Here is a 19,123-nt window from a genome sequence, read left to right on the forward strand (position 1 = left end):
TATATATATATATATATATATATATATAAAAAATAGTAAAGGGTTTGAAGGAAGATAAGTAAATTATCATTAATTCTAATTTAAAAAGAATGTGACTCCAAGTTTTCTTTCTTTGTAGGTTGTCCTGGAGTGGAGTCGAGACCAGTATCATGTTTTGTTTGATTCTTATAGAGACAACATTGCTGGCAAATCATTTCAGAATCGGTAAGCTCTGGTATAACTCTTGGGGTTATAGCGTTGCATATTTAGCTATTGTGTATGTTTGCCAGATGTTTAAGATACAGTAACATACTGTATAGCTGGATGTTTTTCTGCCTACAAATTTTAAGTCTGTACTAAAGTTGTATTTGTTTTTACACTTTATGTATTAAATCAGAAAATGTAAATTGGAAGTGATAGTGACATGAGAACTCAGATTTTAAACTTGTTTAATAGCATTTTTTACACTACATTAGCACTTCAGTCTGGAATGAACAAAATAGTTCTTTTTAGCACTGCAGAAGGGAAAAGTTTAATATGCAAAATTAGTCAGTGTGTGCATATAAATATACAAGTAAAGTTCCAACTTGGTTTATTTTAACATCTCAGGAAGTGTTGTTTTCCATATGTTGTAAGTTTTCCTTCATCTTGCATGGAGGTCATTATTAAGTGGAAAATGTCACAAAGCATGGAGAAAGAGGACCTTTTAAACTGAATGATTTTAAATCAGAGAAACTGGTCACATCAGAGTGAAGCCTGAGTCATATGAATAGTTATTTTTCAGTTGTGACAACTCTTGGGAGGCTTCTTACGGTGTTTTAGTTCACGTTTTGAATAATCATGGGGTCTACTGTTCAGGAAGTCAGTACGCCTGTGGGCTGTAATGTGGGAGAAGCTACTTAGGGTAAGTAATTTGGTTTCTTTTAGCCTCAATAAACTCAGCTGGAAACTTGTTTAAAAAAGAGGACCTCACTGAAAACCAGATGCTGAATCAGAGTTAAAATGTGTTGGGTCGTAGGACCATGGAAATTAGTTGGCGGGGGGAGGGAGGGTTAGATCATGTAGTCTGTTCCCCTGCTAGTACAGGATTGCGCTCTACTGTACATTTTGTTGTAGTGCGTTAGACCTCCCACTGCTTCCGCTTATCTCCCCACCCTCAAAAAGATCAGTGATAAAGGAAAGTGGACACTTTTGTCGCTCTTATAGATGATAATCATTAGTTTAGAGATGAAATGTTTCTGCAGAACTATGCAATAGAGCTTTTTGGTCTGTCTTTTGGTATCCATATCCATTTCTAAAATGCCTGTCACTGTCTGTCACTAGATAAAACAGTAGGGTCTGTCCAAAAAGGGCATGCAAATCTCAGCACTGTTTTATGGTTATAGTCAGTTTTCTGTTTTGCAGTGTGCAGCCTAATTCTTTTCTGCTTTGGTTCTTCAGGGAATGCTTCCTTATAGAGGAGACTTTTGCCACTCTTGAGCTGAAGGATCAGTGAATGAGTGGGACTGGTGACTAAGCAAGTCCTAAAATTTTCATAGTGGGCACCAGAGCTACTCAATATTTTGAGTTCATTAGCTGGCCTTTACACTTGCTCTGTCAGGTGTGATAGGAAGGGGTCCGCAGTATTGGGAGGTTTGTCAGGTGATTTGTATACAGTTAGCTACTCCATGTTGCAGTTTTCCTGGAATTGGCATACCAAAAACGACTTTGGTTTAGGGATATATTTTTCTTGCATCTGTCAGCTACAGTAGTTCAAGCCTTCCTTGTTACCTAATCCTATGATTAAATGGATATCCTTCGCACGTGAGCTGAATCAGTGTGGGGCTGGTGGAATCTTTTTGTGAGATTTTACAGACATGATGTGCTTTTTGTATAACCTGTAGATAGAGGAGTTTTGATTTTGATACTTTCTATCCTGTCTGGGTTTATGCTCTGAAATTAAACTGAATGAAAAGGAGGGACCCACAACAAATTGGGCTTGAGAGAATTGTTCTCCTGAAAGTAAACAAATATTTAAAGGGACGGAAAGTAAAACACATCTCTTTCAGATATCAAGTGATCACGCAGTTTACAGCACTGAGCAGTACAGTTTTTGGGAACATGCTAGTACATTTTCTACTTTGTTTAAATCTCTGGTATAGTGCCTTTTAAAAACAATAAAAGAATATCTCCATTACTTGACAAATTATTATACGTTATGATGTGATTTTCTTCAATAACATCGTAAAGTTAAAATTTGTCTTATGTACATAGGAACACATACTTAAAAAAACAGTACAAATTTTTATTTTGCGAGTGATTTAAAAAACTGGTGATTTCATTATTAATAATTATAAGAAATTGTACTAAATAGTTGTAAGGACAAGGACAATTTCTTGTTCTTGCCTTTAAGGCTCAACATTGCAGCTTTTCTTTCATCTGCAGCCTGGTCTCTTTCAGCAGTCCCGTGAGTAGGGTGACCAGATGTCCCGATTTTATAGAGGTAGTCCCGATATTTGGGGCTTTGTCTTATATAGGTGCCTATTACCCCTTACCCCCGTCCCGATTTTTCACACTTGCTATCTGGTCACCCTACCCATGAGACACATTAGCCTCAATATCACCTCCTTGTCTTCTCTTTGTCTTCCTTTCATGCTGTCTGTGGTATGTATAATGTTTACCACAAAACTGTTCACCAGGTCACTTTCCTCCTCTCAATAATAATCTTAAAAACTTGCTTCTTCAGTCTTGCATGTGAGAATCTACACGTTAACTGTATGATTGTATGATTTTCACCTCTGTTCTTCCTTCTCCATCTATTAACAACCCTTGCTGCTTGTGGCATGTTGAATTTATATTGTATGCCGTTCTGGAACATGACCAAATAATATTTGAGTGTGCCAAAAAGCGCTAGGTGCCAGACAAAGCAAGTGAATAGATAATCCCTGCCCAGTACCATAGAGCATACAATTTAAATTTAATGTGACACAACAAGCGAAGGCCACAAATAGGTGGGAGGTAGGGGGAAGATGTTGAGTGAGGCTGGGGAGGGAAAAAGACACAGGAGATGGGGAGCCAAGAAGGAACAGATTGGGGCTCCAGGCATAGGGAATGGAGTAGCAGAGTTGTAATTTAGGCTCAGGGAGATGGGAAGAAATTGGAAAGCTGATGGGGGGAGGAGGAGGAAAAGAGCTAGGGCTTGTAGTAGGACTGTGCCAGCAAGTGAAGGTAGTTAAGAGAGTCTTATCGACTCTGTGAGCCTCACCACACAAATATAGAACCAGCTGGCAGGCTCTGGATCTCCAATGGAAGAAGCAACAAATTCCCATAGCTGTAACTAAATTCCTCTTCAGAGCTATGGGAATTTGCTGAGGGGACACGGTAGCAGTTTTCAGGTATCTAAAAGGGCGTCATAAGGAGGAGGGAGAAAACTTGTTAACCTTAGGCTCTAAGGATAGAACAAGAAGCAATGGGCTTAAACTGCAGCAAGGGAGGTCTAGGTTGGACATTAGGAAAAAGTTTCTAACTGTCAGGGTGGTTAAACACTGGAATAAACTGCCTAGGGAGATTGTGGAATCTCCATCTCTGGAGATATTTAAGAGTAGGTTAGATAAATGTCTATCAGGGATGGTCTAGAAAGTGTTTGGTCCTGCCATGCGAGCAGGGGACTGGACTCGATGACCTCTCGAGGTCCCTTCCAGACCTAGAATCTATGAATCTATCAGCTCCCATTTCCTGGTCAAACAAGATCTGACCCCCCAACTTCCTTGGCCGGCAACTGGAAAGTGGGGCCATGTGGGGGAAAGAAGGAGATGTGGTAAAAGTAAGACAATTGTTTTATTGTCTGGAAACCTCCCAAATTTAAAAGTTTCTTTTAATATTAAATTCCACATCAGATGTGTAAAGTGATCCGCTTTATGCAGAACACCTCATGGAGAGACTTTATACTGAGCAATTGAGGAGGAAGATGCTGAAGTAGCCTTTTTTTTCCCTTTTAAATTTCATCTAAATAATACGATAACATACCTTTTGAGATGTAAAAGTCTGTAAGTTATTTTTTGAAGAGGCAATGCAAAATTTCCTAAAAACTTGGAAAAAGATTGACTGAAGAACTAAAATTTTCTCCCTTAATGCTATTGAATAATCCTAGTGATAGTTAATCACTGTATTCTATTATGTATAACCTCTGTAAAATACTTACTTTTTATTAGTGTTTATTGGTAACCATTAATCCCACAACAATGTTAGGTTTATATGGAATTTTTTTTTTTTTTGGAAACAATTTTAAGAGCAGCCTTCAGATTATGTACATACAAACAGTTAAGTGAAATTGTGTTGATATTTTTCTAATCTTGTAGACACTGGTTGTTTTATTTTCCCTGCTAATGGAGAACAGACTTGTCAAACCAGTATTATAATTGAGACATAATATTTTTATAGCCAAATACATATAATCATAAAATGTTTCTTTCCCTAATTTTATTTACAAATTATGTGGCTGAATATGGCAGCACTGTAATAGGCCCATTTTAATTATAGTAGCTTATACTGTACTTCTAATTGATATAATGATATATCCATATGTAGTGTTAGTGACAGTTTAAAATAACACATTTTAACAGTCAAAACTAGCAGTAAAAATCTCCTATAATTTAAGAAGGAATTGGAATTGGGATTATTTTTCAATTCAGCTCCTCAGAAGAAGAGTGAGTTAATAGGCCTTGCACTATACCCATAAAGTCAACATACTTAGGCTTTGTTGAACTAAGAAGGGAAGCAAATTTAAGAGTCAAGGCCCTTCTACTTAAAACTCCCAGGATCTAGACATACAACTCTAGGGATTGTCTTCCTAAATAATCCATCCAGTCACAACCCACAAAAAGAGCTCTTGTTACTCAGATTCTAAGCCATGATGGATCTGATGGGTCAAAAACACCTTAAATTACACCTATTAATATATCAGAAGCCAGTGCAATTCTGTGAAGCAGAGGTGAAATATACTCCATGTGACACACTGCAGAGTGAATATCTGTATTCCCCAGAAATAGAGCTTTCTGTGTGTTTCAGGAGTAGCCTCATGCAGAATGCATTATAGTTATCCATTCCAGAGGTGACAAAAGCACAGATAGCTGTGGTGGAATAGGCATAAAAAAGGAACCATTGCAACTTCCAAGCCAAGTGAAGATAGAAAACATTGTTGACCACCACTGCTATATTGAACACCCAGAAGCAGCTGAGGATCTAAAAGGCACCTTTAGGTTGTGAACAACTGAAGAAAGTTATTTTCTGTGGTTGATTTTTTCCAGCATGACCGTTGTCTTATCTGAGTTTCAGCTAACTGACTTTCATTCAGGCCTCACACCTGACCAGATGCTGGGAAAACCAATCAACTAAACTTTTATCTCCAGGTCTGGTAAAGCTGAGCTGTAGACTTGAGTTTCTCTAGCATACTGGTGGGACTGCAATCCAGATAGTTTCTCAGGGTACATCTACACTACAGGGGGGAGTCGATTTAAGATACGCAAATTCAGCTACATGAATAGCGTAGCTGAATTCGACGTATCGCAGCCGACTTACCCCGCTGTGAGGACGGCGGCAAAATCGACTTCTGCGGCTTTCTGTCGGCGGCGCTTACTCCCACCTCCGCTGGTGGAGTAAGAGCGCCGATTTGGGGATCGATTGTCGTGTCCCGACGGGACGCGATAAATCGATCCCCGAGAGGTCGATTTCTACCTGCCGATTCAGGCGGGTAGTGTAGACCTAGCCTCAGTCTCTTCTAGCAACCTCACATACACGTTAAACAGGAGTGACAGACTAAAGCCCTGCAGTACGGCTATGTGAGACAGCTCTTGAGACAATGGAGCAATTATGCAGTAATGTCTGTCCTCTTGAACAGTTCTGTTCTTTCCCCTTCAAATACCATCTATTCTTGCCAACACCACTTTGTGGTGAACAATATTAAAAGCAGTTGATAGATCAAAAGGAAATTAAGTTTGTTTTTTCAGGGCATGAGTGTCATGTCATTCATGTGAGAACATAAGTCTACCAATCTCACTAAGAAATTTATGCAAGCCTTATTGATTAAAAGTAATACAGTGCTCTGAGATAATAAATAGCCTAATATTGAGTGTCAGCATTTCAAGACTTTGAGTAGACATGATAAATATATAATTTGCTTAGCTAAAACTAAATTCTGTAGAGGCACTGAACCTAACTCAAACTAGTCAAACCTGTTGAATCCAGATCAGTATTTGAAGTTCATTTTTATTTGTCTGAAACAAACCCTATATTTATTTAGCTTGTACTTTTTGGTGTTTGAATGTTTAACAAAAGTCTGTTATAAATTCAGACCTTACTGGCTTCTTTTTTGGCTGAAAGACTATTATACAGGAGGGTGTTAATTTAAAAAAAAAAAAAAAACCTCAAGTTTAGATGGAAACAATGAAAGATAAGGACTAAATTCTGCTTCAGTGGAGTTGATTTCTGATTTAAGGGGGGATTGCATTGGGTTGTAAGTACAGGTTTTTGTCTCAAGTGTATGCACATTATTAAATTATTTCATGCAGTTGACTTGGATAGAACAGGATGACTGAACACCATTATTCTGAATCAGGTAGTTTTTTTGATTAAGCCAAAGTTAAAAGCTATCATGGTAAAGATTATGGACAGTAGAAGTGTGGGGCATTTTGACATCTCAGGGTCACCAAATTTTTTCACACAATGATGTGGTTTGGGAGAAAATTTGTGATGTTAATTGGTCATACTATCACAGGGCTATCCAATCTTAGGGTTACAGTCTGTCACCCTGAATGTGTTTAGTATCCTATCCATAGGACAACTCTTGATGCAAGATACTACTCCACACGAGTAATGGTGGCAGAATGTAGCCCTTAAAATGCAAAACCCCAAAAGGAAGTTTAAAATACTTGTTCTTCATGTTAAGGTACACAGATCAATTACAGTGGGTACATCAGCCTGTTGGTAGCTGGGGTGGGGGCAGAACCAGCCATGCGAGTCACTGGCAGCAAGGGAAGGCCTTGCCTCCTGAAATTCCCTCCAGTTTGCTCTTCTCCCATGGTGACAGGATCTGCCATACCCTCGTGCTGCATAGATTTTTTTGGATTGAAATTCCAAACTTTATTCCAAATTTGTAGCTAAAATTCATCTTAATAATTTTTCTGGCTAATTTCCAGCCATGTCCCAGACATGCATTTTTAGGAGATTTGTCCCCTCAGCTCCAGTTCCCTTTCTGAGGCGTTTGCAGCGGCTGGCACCCCTGCAGACTTCAAGGGGAGAAGGCTGAGAAAGCCAGGGTCTAAGGTTCAGGGGTTGAGTCTCCTGCTCACCCCTTTAACAGTTGTCTCATTGGGGAGCTCCACTGACTCTGTGGGGATGCAGTTTCCTTCTCAGCAGGTTAGGCAGGGTTACCTCCCTGGGTGGGAAAGGAGTTCTGATGGACAAGCTGCATCCCAGGCTGGGTGTGGTCACTACAGCTCCCTCCCCTGGCAGGAAGGGAAGCATGCAAGACTGGAAAAGAACTGGTTCTGGGGCAGGCAGCCCATCCTCTCCCATCTTAACACAGAGGAGTGAAGCCAGAAGGGCAGCACGCCAGATGGAAGATCTTGCCTGTGTCCCCATAATCTACACCAGCAACCTCATCTCTGAATGTGGACCTCCGCCAACTTCTTCACCTCCACTTCCCCGCAGGTCATGGGTGGAGGGCATCACACACAGCACAGACACTGCCAACACCAGAGTGTACAGTAAAGGGTCTTTGGGTTCAGCTCCATCCCCATCCTGCCATCTCTATAGCAGCCTGGTCAAGTCTCTATAGCATAATGTTCTCAGCGTGTTCCAGAAAAGGAAGTTTTGGACAAATCCCAATATTAAATGCTTCCTTAGGGCATCAACCTTATTCCCACCCTGCATGGTAATAGAGCACAATCTTGGAATTATTCTGCTCCTTACAGCACTACCCAAATCGAACCCCTGTAAGAGGTGTCATTATATTTCCTAGCCAATAGAACAGGCCTTCTGATGGCTGTTATCTTTAATCAGGTGAGCATTTATTTTAAGTTGTGAGTTTCTTTAATAAGACCCAGTATTGTACTTTTAATTCAGAATGGTAGTCCTCACAACTGTCGTAGCATTTGTTCCCTAAGTAAATTCAAGAAACATTCCTTCTTTGGTTAAGTATCAGAGTCCAATCATTAGAAGCACTGGTAATCTCAGGGCGTCTTTTGTACTGAGATCAGCTAGATGGGCATTAGCAGGAGTGCTGGACTATTTGTGTAGTGGGGGTGCTGAGAGCCATTGAACCAAACTGTGAACCGTGTATATAATGGAATCCACTTCAAGCAGCATCCCTAGTTCCAGCACCTATGACTATTAGTTCACTAAATTCTACATATTGGGCATCTAGTCTTAGCTAATGCCAATTCTTTTCTTTTGGCAGAGGTCTTCTCTGTGCCTTAGTACCCAGGGGAAGATGGAGATCGTATATATATAGTCTACCTAATTTTGGATGTCCATATTTAAAACTTGACCCTGCTTCCCACCCTAAAGGCACACTGCTACAAAAACCCCAGTGTAAAAGATATGTGGACTTTGGCCTGAAGCAAAATAGGGAAGTTTATCTGTGCTCACCTGAAAAATTCCTTTCTTCAAGTAATAAGGTTCACAGATCCGGTCCAACCTGGAAACGAATGGATCATCCAGAATAGAAATGGAAATTGACATCCAAGAATTTGGATTTGTTATTAGGTTGAATGTATTACGCTCTGCAGTAGGAAAAATAATTGTAATTTTCCTGAAAATATGTTTAGCACAATATGTAATTTAAGAAAGTAGATTTGAATTATCCTGGCTGTGGAAGTTATATCAATTGGAGGGCACTTCAGTAGGTGGGGCATTTCCCTGTTGCCAGTATCTGTCAGATATGGTTCTTCCCCCAAGCTACATGCAGGCTGAAGTACCCATTGAAACAGATCTCTGGGCCTTATTACTTGAAGAAAGGAAATTTTCAGGTAAGCATGGACAAATTTTCTTACTAATTTATTCTAAACTGCTATTGCTGCTTCTGAACCAAGTTTGCTAGAAGACCTGTAATCGCTCCAGATGCCTTATGGGAGTGCAACTCAAGACACTGGAGTTGGATCAGGGATGAATTTGTCCATTGTTGTCTAGAGTCTGTTGTGGACCCTGCTTTAGTTATTGGTTAATTAAACCCAATGTTGATACCCAAGAGAGACTCCTGGAGTGAAATCCTGGTCTCGTTTAAGTCAGTGGGACCAGAATTTCATCCCTTGTCTTGTCTTTTTTCTCATGGTCTATATAATTTACCAATAATAAAGGCATGATTCCAAATAGTCTCTGTACTTCAGACTGTTTTGTTCTCATCTGAGTAGTCCATGTACTAAAAGTGTGCCTGGATCTTTATGTGGAGGATTTGAAACACTATTATTTTAACAGGTTATTCAAAGTCATTGGATAAAAATTGGAGTGAAATAGGAACATGTTAAAGCAGTCTCTCATTGAGTATAACTAACATTTTGACCACTAGTTAAGTTTGATGCAGATGATCACTTTGTCTATCACCTTCTCTTAGTTTTATTTCTGCAGTGTTGTGTTAAAAGCTTTTGTATAATAGATAATACACAGACAGAGAGCAGCATTTTACTTTGTTCAGTTTTTAACACACAGTCCATGAGTTTAATTGTCTTTTGTATTACAATGCAGTCCATGCTACTGTCATATTCTTGTAAATAGGTTATACTACTCTTTCTTGTGGTTTATGTAGACTTTGTTTGCCCATGCCAATTGATGTGGTGTACACCTGGGTGAATGGTACAGATGTTGAGCTGATCAAAGAATTGCAACAGGTTAGAGAACAGATGGAGGAAGAACAGAAAATAATGAGGTAAGAATCTGTTCAATGGAGACAGTTGTTTCTAGCTGGCTGCAGTAATGCTTAATGGATACTCTCCATTTTTTTTTCCATGTTGCTCTGCATGGACAGCCAAACTAAGACTTGACAGTTTTATTTTCTTGCTCTTTTACACTTGGCCTTCATCAAAATGAACTTCCTTCAAAACTCCTTTCAGCAATGAAGAGCTAACTATTCGGGCAACCTTTCAAATACAAAGAAAATACTAATTTATTATGACCTTCTCATATCTCTTGTTTTTAAAGTGCCATGCACAAAAGTGGCTCTCTACGAATAATAACTAATTTTGGTTTGGTTTCAGAACTCTGAAACCGAGAGAGAGTTTTTTTAAAATAAGAGAAAAACCTTATTTATGCCAAACTTTTTGAAAACACAATGAAACATTTCTTTGTATTTGGGCTTGGTAAAAACTTGCATTAAAACCTGTGCTCGAGTGCTCCTTTTAAAGTTCAATTTTGAGTATCATAAAAGCTAAGACTGTGCAGAGAAGGATATACTTCACTTGAAGATATAAAACAGATTAGTTAGCTCTACAGGGCAAGGGAACTGCAAAAATCATGCATTGCAACATTCAAGGCTTCAGTTTTTTAGGTATTAACTTGTTCTGGACACACCTATTTAAACTTTACTGTGTTATAAAATTACCCACCAAAGACTTCAAACCCTAGGCAGCCCACTATTCAGAGAACAAATGCTGCTGCAGGTTATGTTGTCTTGGAACACTTGATTCAGTTCTTGGTGAGCAACTCTTTAGGCATTTTACCTAATCTATTCACCACCTAGAACAGGTGTTCTGTTACTCAAGCTGTTACAGTGTTCAATTGGAATTAAAAACGACAAAACAAAAGTAAATAAAAGATATGTTAATCCATTTTTCATATGTTACGGTCTGTTAACATTAATTGTCCAATTGAAAAGTGAAATTCGGTGTGCATGTGGCATTTTATTAATAATACTTTATTATTATTATTGTTTACATAGCGATAGCCATCAAAACGTGCTAGTTGCTTTCCAATATGGGCACAGTCCTGGCTCTGATAACCTTACAATTTTTGCATATCTATCTAATCTAATCTAATCTAGTTTTCCTCCCAAGAATTCATGTTTTACAAATATTAATGAATTTAGCCCCACAATACCAATGTGAGGTAAGGAAATATTATTATCTCCATTTTATAGATGGAGAAACTGAGACACATAAATTGAATGCCTTACCAAAGCTCTCACAGGAAGGCTGGAGCATAGGACTTAGGTCACCTGAGTCCCTGTCATATACCTTACTCACAGACCATGTGTTTCATTCTTCTGCAAATACATTTTCCTTCATGTCCTCTGGAGTAATTATAGTGGAGTGTTCTGTTATGGAAATCATTCAGTTTCACAAGACATTCTATGCCCAGATGTTTGACTATTCAGCCCAAATTCTTTATAATTGACTCAGTGTAATTTAATGTAACTTTATTTTTTGTTTAGGGAAATGCTTGGGAAAAATACAACAGAACCACCTAAGAAGAGGTAAATTTTTATGGCCTTAAATAATGAAGTAAAAGAAAGCAAGAGATGGCTTACGTTTTCATTTGAAATTAATTTGTCAGTTTATGTGGTATGTTTGGTCTCTGGTGACCAGTGCATTCTTATATTTTGTATAATTTCAAACAATTTAAAATCATAAATATGTGCACTGAACAAAGATAATGGGAATATTGTGAAAATGGGTGTGCTTCTCCACAAGTGAAAGTTTGTGATGTTTAGAAATTGTGGACTTGTTGTCTCTGTTCACACATAATTTACACTTTAAAGGTTGGCCCAATGTATGTTAAACAGAGTCCTATAATCACCCAAAAGCATTAAAGATTCTCTCTCTTATAATGTATTCACCTTTCCTTCTACCTGCATAGTGTCACATGTAACTGCATATAATATAGAGGTATCATGTTGATATGTATTGCATTCTAGATATTACATTGCAGCTTTTTTGTTCTATTTGGTCATAGGTCTCAGGAGCTATGTAAAGATTTCCACAATATTTCCCTTATATGGACAAAGGGAATAAAATCTGAAATTTAATTGTACGAGCTGTGTGTAAAGCTTTATTCCAAATGCTTCATAATATGCTTGTGTGAAGATTTTTAGTCACTGTCTGGGCTTTCCCCAGCAAGAATGGTCTTTCTGATATGAACGTGACTCAATGTTTTAAAAATATGGGGATAGAAAGCTGAGGTACTCTCTGAACAAATGATGCTTACCAAGATCATCCCTCTGGAATTCCTCATTTCAGGATGGCAAATCTGGTTATTATAGTCCATATTGTGGGCCATATTTCTCATAGGCTGTTTGGAAAACTGCCTTTTTAAGGTTAGCTGGGGGATGAAGGGCTATTAGTGGTTATGGGATAATATAGGTCCCCACTCCCCATTCTGCATGCCACTTTGCTTGGTTTGCTGTAGTTTGAAGATCATTTGGGTTAAACCACAGTTTTTACAAATGTTAACACAGTAAACAGGAACTTTTTTTAAATTGTTTCTGGGGTTTTTTGTGGTAGTGGTGAGATGAGGTCAGCGATAATGTAGATGAGTTAAAGTTATAGCCATAGAATTTTTTTTAGCAAAACAACTCTCTTTCCTTCTTCCTTCTTCCAGAATAGTAAGACACTTAGAATTATAACAGGGGGCAGATTTTAGAGAAACATGGTCAGAAGTATTCAAAGAAATGCTGCTAGTCTTCTAAATGCTGTGTCTCCCAAATGTTAACAATATGTTAATTTTCTATTGGCATTTAGTATACATTTGATATTTTGTTCTAGTGAGAAGCACCTGGAGTGTTTACTGACACACTGCATTAAAGTGCCAATGCTTGTCCTAGACCCTGCTGTGCCTGCTAACATCACTCTGAAGGACCTGCAATCTGTTCATCCTTCTTTACAAGCTGCTAACAATATATTCTTTGTAGCAAAACCAAAAAATCCGTCTACCAATGTGACAGTAGTTGTTTTTGACAGTCCTAAGGAAGGTAAGAACTGGTTTGTTTGTGTTTTCAATCATCAGAAGGAAAACCAATATTTTTCTTGGTACTAGTGTTGCAAGGTGAACTGGGCCTTTATCCAAACAACTTCTTACCCTATGCCAGTCTCTAGCTTTCTTCCCAGAGTTACTTTTAAAGCTTTTTGGGATTCTTTGCTGAAAAAGATTATATCACTGCTAAGATTAGTAGTTATATGAATTTGACATTACAGGTAAATTGCTGTATTCGATAAAATTTTCAGTCTTGTACAGATAGTCTTAGAAAGTTGATCTTTTAGACAGAGGAGAATAAACCCTAGAAAACCTTTTTGAATGCATTGTACTAAATAACAGGTTTCAGAGTAGCAGCCGTGTTAGTCTGTATCTGCAAAAAGAACAGGAGTACTTGTGGCACCTTAGAGACTAACAAATTTATTAGAGCATAAGCTTTCGTGGGCTACAGCTATATGCATCTGAAGAAGTGGGCTGTAGCCCACGAAAGCTTATGCTGTAATAAATTTGTTAGTCTCTAAGGTGCCACAAGTACTCCTGTTCTTTTTGTACTAAATACTAGATCTAATACTGTACAACAGGAAATTATATACTTGCCAGAAATTAATATTCTTTACCTTAGAACGAACAGTGTCTAGGTATTTAGCATTTATATAAAAGATTCTCAGAGTAGGTACAACTTCTTCATTTATCTTAATGTATAGTGTCAAGCAAGTTGTCACCACCTAACCAATAATTCATTAGTAATGCAGACAACTTGTGGCTCTGTGACCCATTCACATTCTTTTTTGTAACATTTTAAGCTTTAATTTGCAAGAGATTAATTTAATTAATAGAATGTACTAAAATGGTGACCTTTGGAACAATTTATTTATTTCAGCTGAAGATGCCCATTCTGGAATGTTAAAAGAAAGCAGCAAACAGACAGTATGGAGAGGTTATTTGGTATGTTTATTTAAGAGTTAAATTAATTACTTAAATCTGTTCATTAAACTTTCAGATGTTGTATAAATTTAATTTTCTTTTCATACATTTTAAAAAAGTATTTCTTTCACTGTTTGCCTACACTTGTGTGTAGTAGTGAGAGAGAGTTTTTAAAATAACCCTTATTCTAGTTCTGAGGTTGGGTTAGGTGTCAAAATTAGCTCTCTAATCTGGAGAAAGATTTAAGTGATACGTGAGTGAGTCACTATGGATTTTAAAAAAACAAAACCAGAACTAACTAGAAATTGTATTTTTCTTGTAGACCACAGACAAAGAAGTACCCGGTTTAGTGTTAATGCAAGATTTGGCTTTCCTTAGTGGATTTTCAGCTACATTCAAAGAGACAAATCAGCTAAGAGCAAAACTACCAGAGAACTTGGCCTCAAAAATAAAACTGGTAAGAACCTGCAGGGGAGAGTAGTTTTGATTACATTGTTTTGGAATTCTTTTTACAGAGAGATCTGGCCAGTCTGATGCCAAAACTTCAGTGTATGACCTTCAAGCTTATACTATGGCTATTGCTGATAGTCATCATCTTTCTCTCCCCTGCCCTTAAGTTTATTTTCTTCCATCTGTGTTCCTGCGTCATGAAATACATCAGGATAGTGCCTCAAGTAATTGCTTTCAAAAGACAAATCTTCCACAGTTGTCTCTCTAATGGCTGTCCAAGCTGTGGAGGTTAGGTTGCTACCTTTCAGTTGTTCAAAAACTGAAGTACTGGCTGTGTCAGTTTCTCCAAGACACATTCACAGCAGTCTGCTCTCTGGCAGAACTGTCCCTTGGTGCCTGCCTATCTAAATTTGATTGGAAGGAGGTTAGTTAAACAGAAATTAAAAGGTACAGTGACTAAAGTGAAATCCCAAGCTGCATGGACACTTTTCAAAGACACCATAATAGAAGCCAAGTTAAATGTATACCCCAAATTAAAAACACAGTAAAAAACTAAAAAAGAGCCACCGTGGCTTAACAACCATGTAAAAGAAGCAGTGAGAGATAAAAAAGCATCTTTTAAAAAGTGGAAGTCAAATCCTAGTGAGGTAAATAGGAAGGAGCATAAACACTGCCAAATTAAGTGTAAAAATGTAATAAGAAAAGCCAAAAAGGAGTTTGAAGAACAGCTAGCCAAAAACTCAAAAGGTAATAACAAAATGTTTTTTAAGTACATCAGAAGCAGGAAGCCTGCTAAACAACCAGTGGGGGCCCTGGACGATCGAGATAAAAAGGAGCACTTAAAGATGATAAAGTCATTGCAGAGAAACTAAATGAATTCTTTGCTTCAGTCTTCACGGCTGAGGATGTTAGGGAGATTCCCAAACCTGAGCCGCCTTTGTAGGTGACAAATCTGAGGAATTGTCACAGATTGAAATGTTATTAGAGGAGGTTTTGGAATTAATTGATAAACTTAACAGTAACAAGTCACCGGGACCAGATGGCATTCACCAAAGAGTTCTGAAAGAACTCAAATGTGAAATTGCGGAACTATTAACAGTGGTTTGTAACCTGTCCTTTAAATCAGCTTCTGTACCCAATGACTGGAAGATAGCTAATGTAACACCAATATTTAAAAAGGGCTCTAGAGGTGATCCCAGCAATTACAGACCGGTAAGTCTAACGTCAGTACTGGGCAAATTAGTTGAAACAATAGTAAAGAATAAAATTGTCAGACACATAGAAGAACATAAATTGTTGGGCAAAAGTCAACATGGTTTCTGTACAGGGAAATCATGTCTTACTAATCTATTAGAGTTCTTTGAAGGGGTCAACAAACATGTGGACAAGGGGGATCCAGTGGATATAGTGTACTTAGATTTCCAGAAAACCTTTGGCAAGGTTCCTCACCAAAGGCTCTTATGTAAATTAAATTGTCATGGGATAAAAGGGAAGATCCTTTCATGGATTGAGAACTGGTTAAAAGACAGTGAACAAAGGATAGGAATAAATGGTAAATTTTCAGAATGGAGAGGGGTAACTAGTGGTGTTCCCCAAGGGTCAGTCCTAGGACCAATCCTATTCAACTTATTGATAAATGATCTGGAGAAAGGGGTAAACAGCGAGGTGGCAAAGTTTGCAGATGATACTAAACTGCTCAAGATAGTTAAGACCAAAGCAAACTGTGAAGAACATCAAAAAGATCTCACAAAACTAAGTGATTGGGCAACAAAATGGCAAATGAAATTTAATGTGGATAAATGTAAAGTAATGCACATTGGAAAAAATAACCCCAACTATACGTACAATATGATGGGGCCTAAGTTAGCTACAACTAATCAGGAAAGAGATCTTGGAGTCACTGTGGATAGTTCTCTGAAGATGTCCCCGCAGTGTGCAGCGGCAGTCAAAAAAGTAAACAGGATGTTAGAAATCATTAAAAAAGTGATAGAGAATAAGACGGAGAATATCTTATTGCCCTTATATAAATCCATGGTACCCCCACATCTTGAACACGGATGTGGTCTCCTCATCTCAAAAAAGATATACTGGCATTAGAAAAGGTTCAAAGAAGGGCAACTAAAATGATTAGGGGTTTGGAACGGGTCCCATATGAGGAGAGATTAAAGAGGCTAGGACTTTTCAGGTTGGAAAAGAGGAGACTAAGGGAGGATATGATAGAGGTATATAAAATCATGAGTGGTGTGGAGAAAGTGAATAAGGAAAAGTTATTTACTTGTTCCCATAATAGAAGAACTAGGGGCCACCAAATGAAATTAATGGGCAGCAGGTTTAAAACAAATAAAAGGAAGTTCTTCTTCACACAGCGCAGAGTCAACCTGTGGAACTCCTTGCCTGAGCAGGTTGTGAAGGCTAGGACTAGAACAGGGTTTAAAAGAGAACTAGATAGATTCATGGAGGTTAAGCCCATTAATGGCTATTAGCAACGATGGGTAAAGAATGGTGTCCATAGCCTCTGTTTGCCAGAGAGTGGAGATGGATGGCAGGAGAGAGATCACTTGATCACTACCTGTTAGGTTCACTCCCTCTGGGGCACCTGCCATTGGCCACTGTCAGCAGACAGGATACTGGGCTGAGTGGACCTTTGATCTGACCCAGTATGGCCATGCTCTTATGGAAGACTCGCATTGTTAATGTGAGGTCCTGGCTAGACTTCTTTTCTCTTTGCATTTGGAAGATTTTGTAGTGATTAGAACACTAAACTAGGATTCAGGACTATGGTTCTATTACTGATTCTGCCACTTACTCTTTGTGTGACCATGCGCAGGTTGCACAGTCTGTGCCTCAGTTTACCCATCTGTAAAATAGGGCCATGCTTCCTTCAGGTGTGGTGAGGCTAAATTATTGATTTTGGACATAGCAAAAATGAGAGCGCAATCATGGCAAGAGATGGCACAGACTACCGGGAGAGGACTGGACATGAGGACCCTTTCTTCTTTCCTTCCCAGGAGTCCTGCCCCCACATTTTGAACTGTGACTAAAATGCAGTCTTCTGATTAGCTCTCTCCCCCCCCCCCCCTTTTTTTTTTTTTCCTTTCTCACACAATCCTAAAAATCCTAAATGTCTGGTGTGGGGTGGACATAATGGAAGAAGGAATTACTGTATGGAATAGGAAGTAGCAAAGGGTGGGAGTGGACAGGTTGGGCCTCCAGGGCTCCTGGTAAGAGGAACAGGGATGAGGGGGATGGTTGATATATAATGGAGCTAACAGGATACATACCTAATGTCACACAGTTTTCTTATATATCTAACCACCTCCTACCACCACTCCTTGGGAGAGCTGGGTGGCTGGATCCCGATCCCAGCTGGGAACTGGGGTGAGAAGCCAGGGCAGCTTTGGACCCTGATCCCAGCTTGGGAGCCGGAGCGAGAAGCTCAGGGCAGCTTTTGGATCCTGATCCCAGCTGGGAGCCGGGGCGAGAAGCCAAGGGGCCCCCTGCCTGCTCCCTGCCAGGAGCAGGGCAGCCATGTCAATTTCACAGGTCAGTGAGCCATGAAATTGACAAGGCTGCCCAGCTTCCCCCTGCACCTGGCGAATGTGGGCCAAGAAGCCCTGGGCGACTTCTCCCCACTCCTGGTGGCGAAAGGGGGGAGGGGGAGAAGCCCTGGGCGGCTTCCCCCTTCTCTTGGTAGCGAATGTGTAGGGGAGAAACTCCGGGGGGCTTCTTCCGCACCTTGCGGGGTGGGGATGGGGAGCAGCCTGCCAGGAACCCGGAGCCTCCTGGCACAAGCTGATTTAGTTTTGTAGTTTAGACATACCCTTATTTGTATTGTGGTAGTGCCTAGTAGTCCCAGTGAAGGACTGGGCCCCATTGTACTAGGCACTGCACGTATATAGAAAACAAAAAGATGCTCCTTGCCTCAAAGAGCTTGTAGTCCAAGATGAGAGATGACAGGTTCATACTACAAACAGTGAAGCAGGACCTTTTACAGTGTGTATTTAAATTTGAAACAATTCTGCTATATTAACTTTATTTATATAATTTGTAAAATGCTTTGAGATACTCTGATGGAAGAAGTTAAATGTACATTAATTGTCACAGAATTTTGGTTCCCTGGCCCTTCTAACCCTCATGCAGTTTCCCAGTCACTCCCCTGCAGTGGTTATTTTCCAATGCAGTGCTGCAAGTAAGGGACTGTAAACAAATTTTGAAATCACTTCCATTAGCAAAGGTGGCTATATATGGGGAAAGAAAGATGGGAGGGGGATTAGAAACCAAAAAGTGAAGCTGGTAATAAATTTACATCCAATGCTAATGACTCTAATCTAATAGAATCTGTTCTTCTCTTGAGTAAACACATTTCTGGATCCAAAGACCTATAAAAATAGTAGTTCTACCATCTAGACTGTAAAAGTCTTTCCTTGAGGGCTGTTACAAGTTTTCTGAATGGCTTGTAATAGGTGAGCTCAAACTGGAGTTGAGAAAAAGTGATGTTTACAAAGCAGTGATTGAGTAAGGGACAGGGGGCCATTTAGGGATCTGGGGCAAAAATCAGTCTGGGGATTGATCCTGCTTTGAGCAGGGGGTTGGACTAGATGACCTCCTGAGGTCCCTACCAACCCTGACATCCTATGATCTTGAAATTAAATAAATAAAAAACCCTGTAGAAATATGTCTATAATCAAATAAGCTTGAAAGACAATGTAGGTTACAGGACTGAGTATGATTAGGAGCCAGGAGCTTAATGAGTTCTGTCCTGGCTCTGCTATCGATGCAGGAGAGGGATAGCTCAGTGGTTTGAGCATTGGCCTGGTAAACCCAGGGTTGTGAG

General features: G+C 39.3%; 1 protein-coding gene across 2 annotated transcripts in view; it reads left to right on the plus strand.

The window, feature by feature from the left end:
• The window catches only part of GNPTAB (N-acetylglucosamine-1-phosphate transferase subunits alpha and beta), a 68,816-nt gene that overhangs the window by 9,600 nt on the left and 40,093 nt on the right, over nucleotides 1–19,123 (plus strand). For both annotated transcript variants that reach the window (XM_034778848.1, XM_034778856.1), the window contains exons 2-7: nucleotides 119–204; nucleotides 9,758–9,877; nucleotides 11,378–11,419; nucleotides 12,708–12,913; nucleotides 13,796–13,860; nucleotides 14,162–14,296. In XM_034778848.1, coding sequence (XP_034634739.1) covers nucleotides 119–204; nucleotides 9,758–9,877; nucleotides 11,378–11,419; nucleotides 12,708–12,913; nucleotides 13,796–13,860; nucleotides 14,162–14,296 — 654 coding nt within the window. The remainder of the gene's footprint in view (nucleotides 1–118; nucleotides 205–9,757; nucleotides 9,878–11,377; nucleotides 11,420–12,707; nucleotides 12,914–13,795; nucleotides 13,861–14,161; nucleotides 14,297–19,123) is intronic.

Source organism: Trachemys scripta, chromosome 1 (genome assembly GCF_013100865.1).
Source record: "Trachemys scripta elegans isolate TJP31775 chromosome 1, CAS_Tse_1.0, whole genome shotgun sequence".
In the NCBI taxonomy this organism is placed as follows: Eukaryota; Metazoa; Chordata; order Testudines; family Emydidae; genus Trachemys; species Trachemys scripta.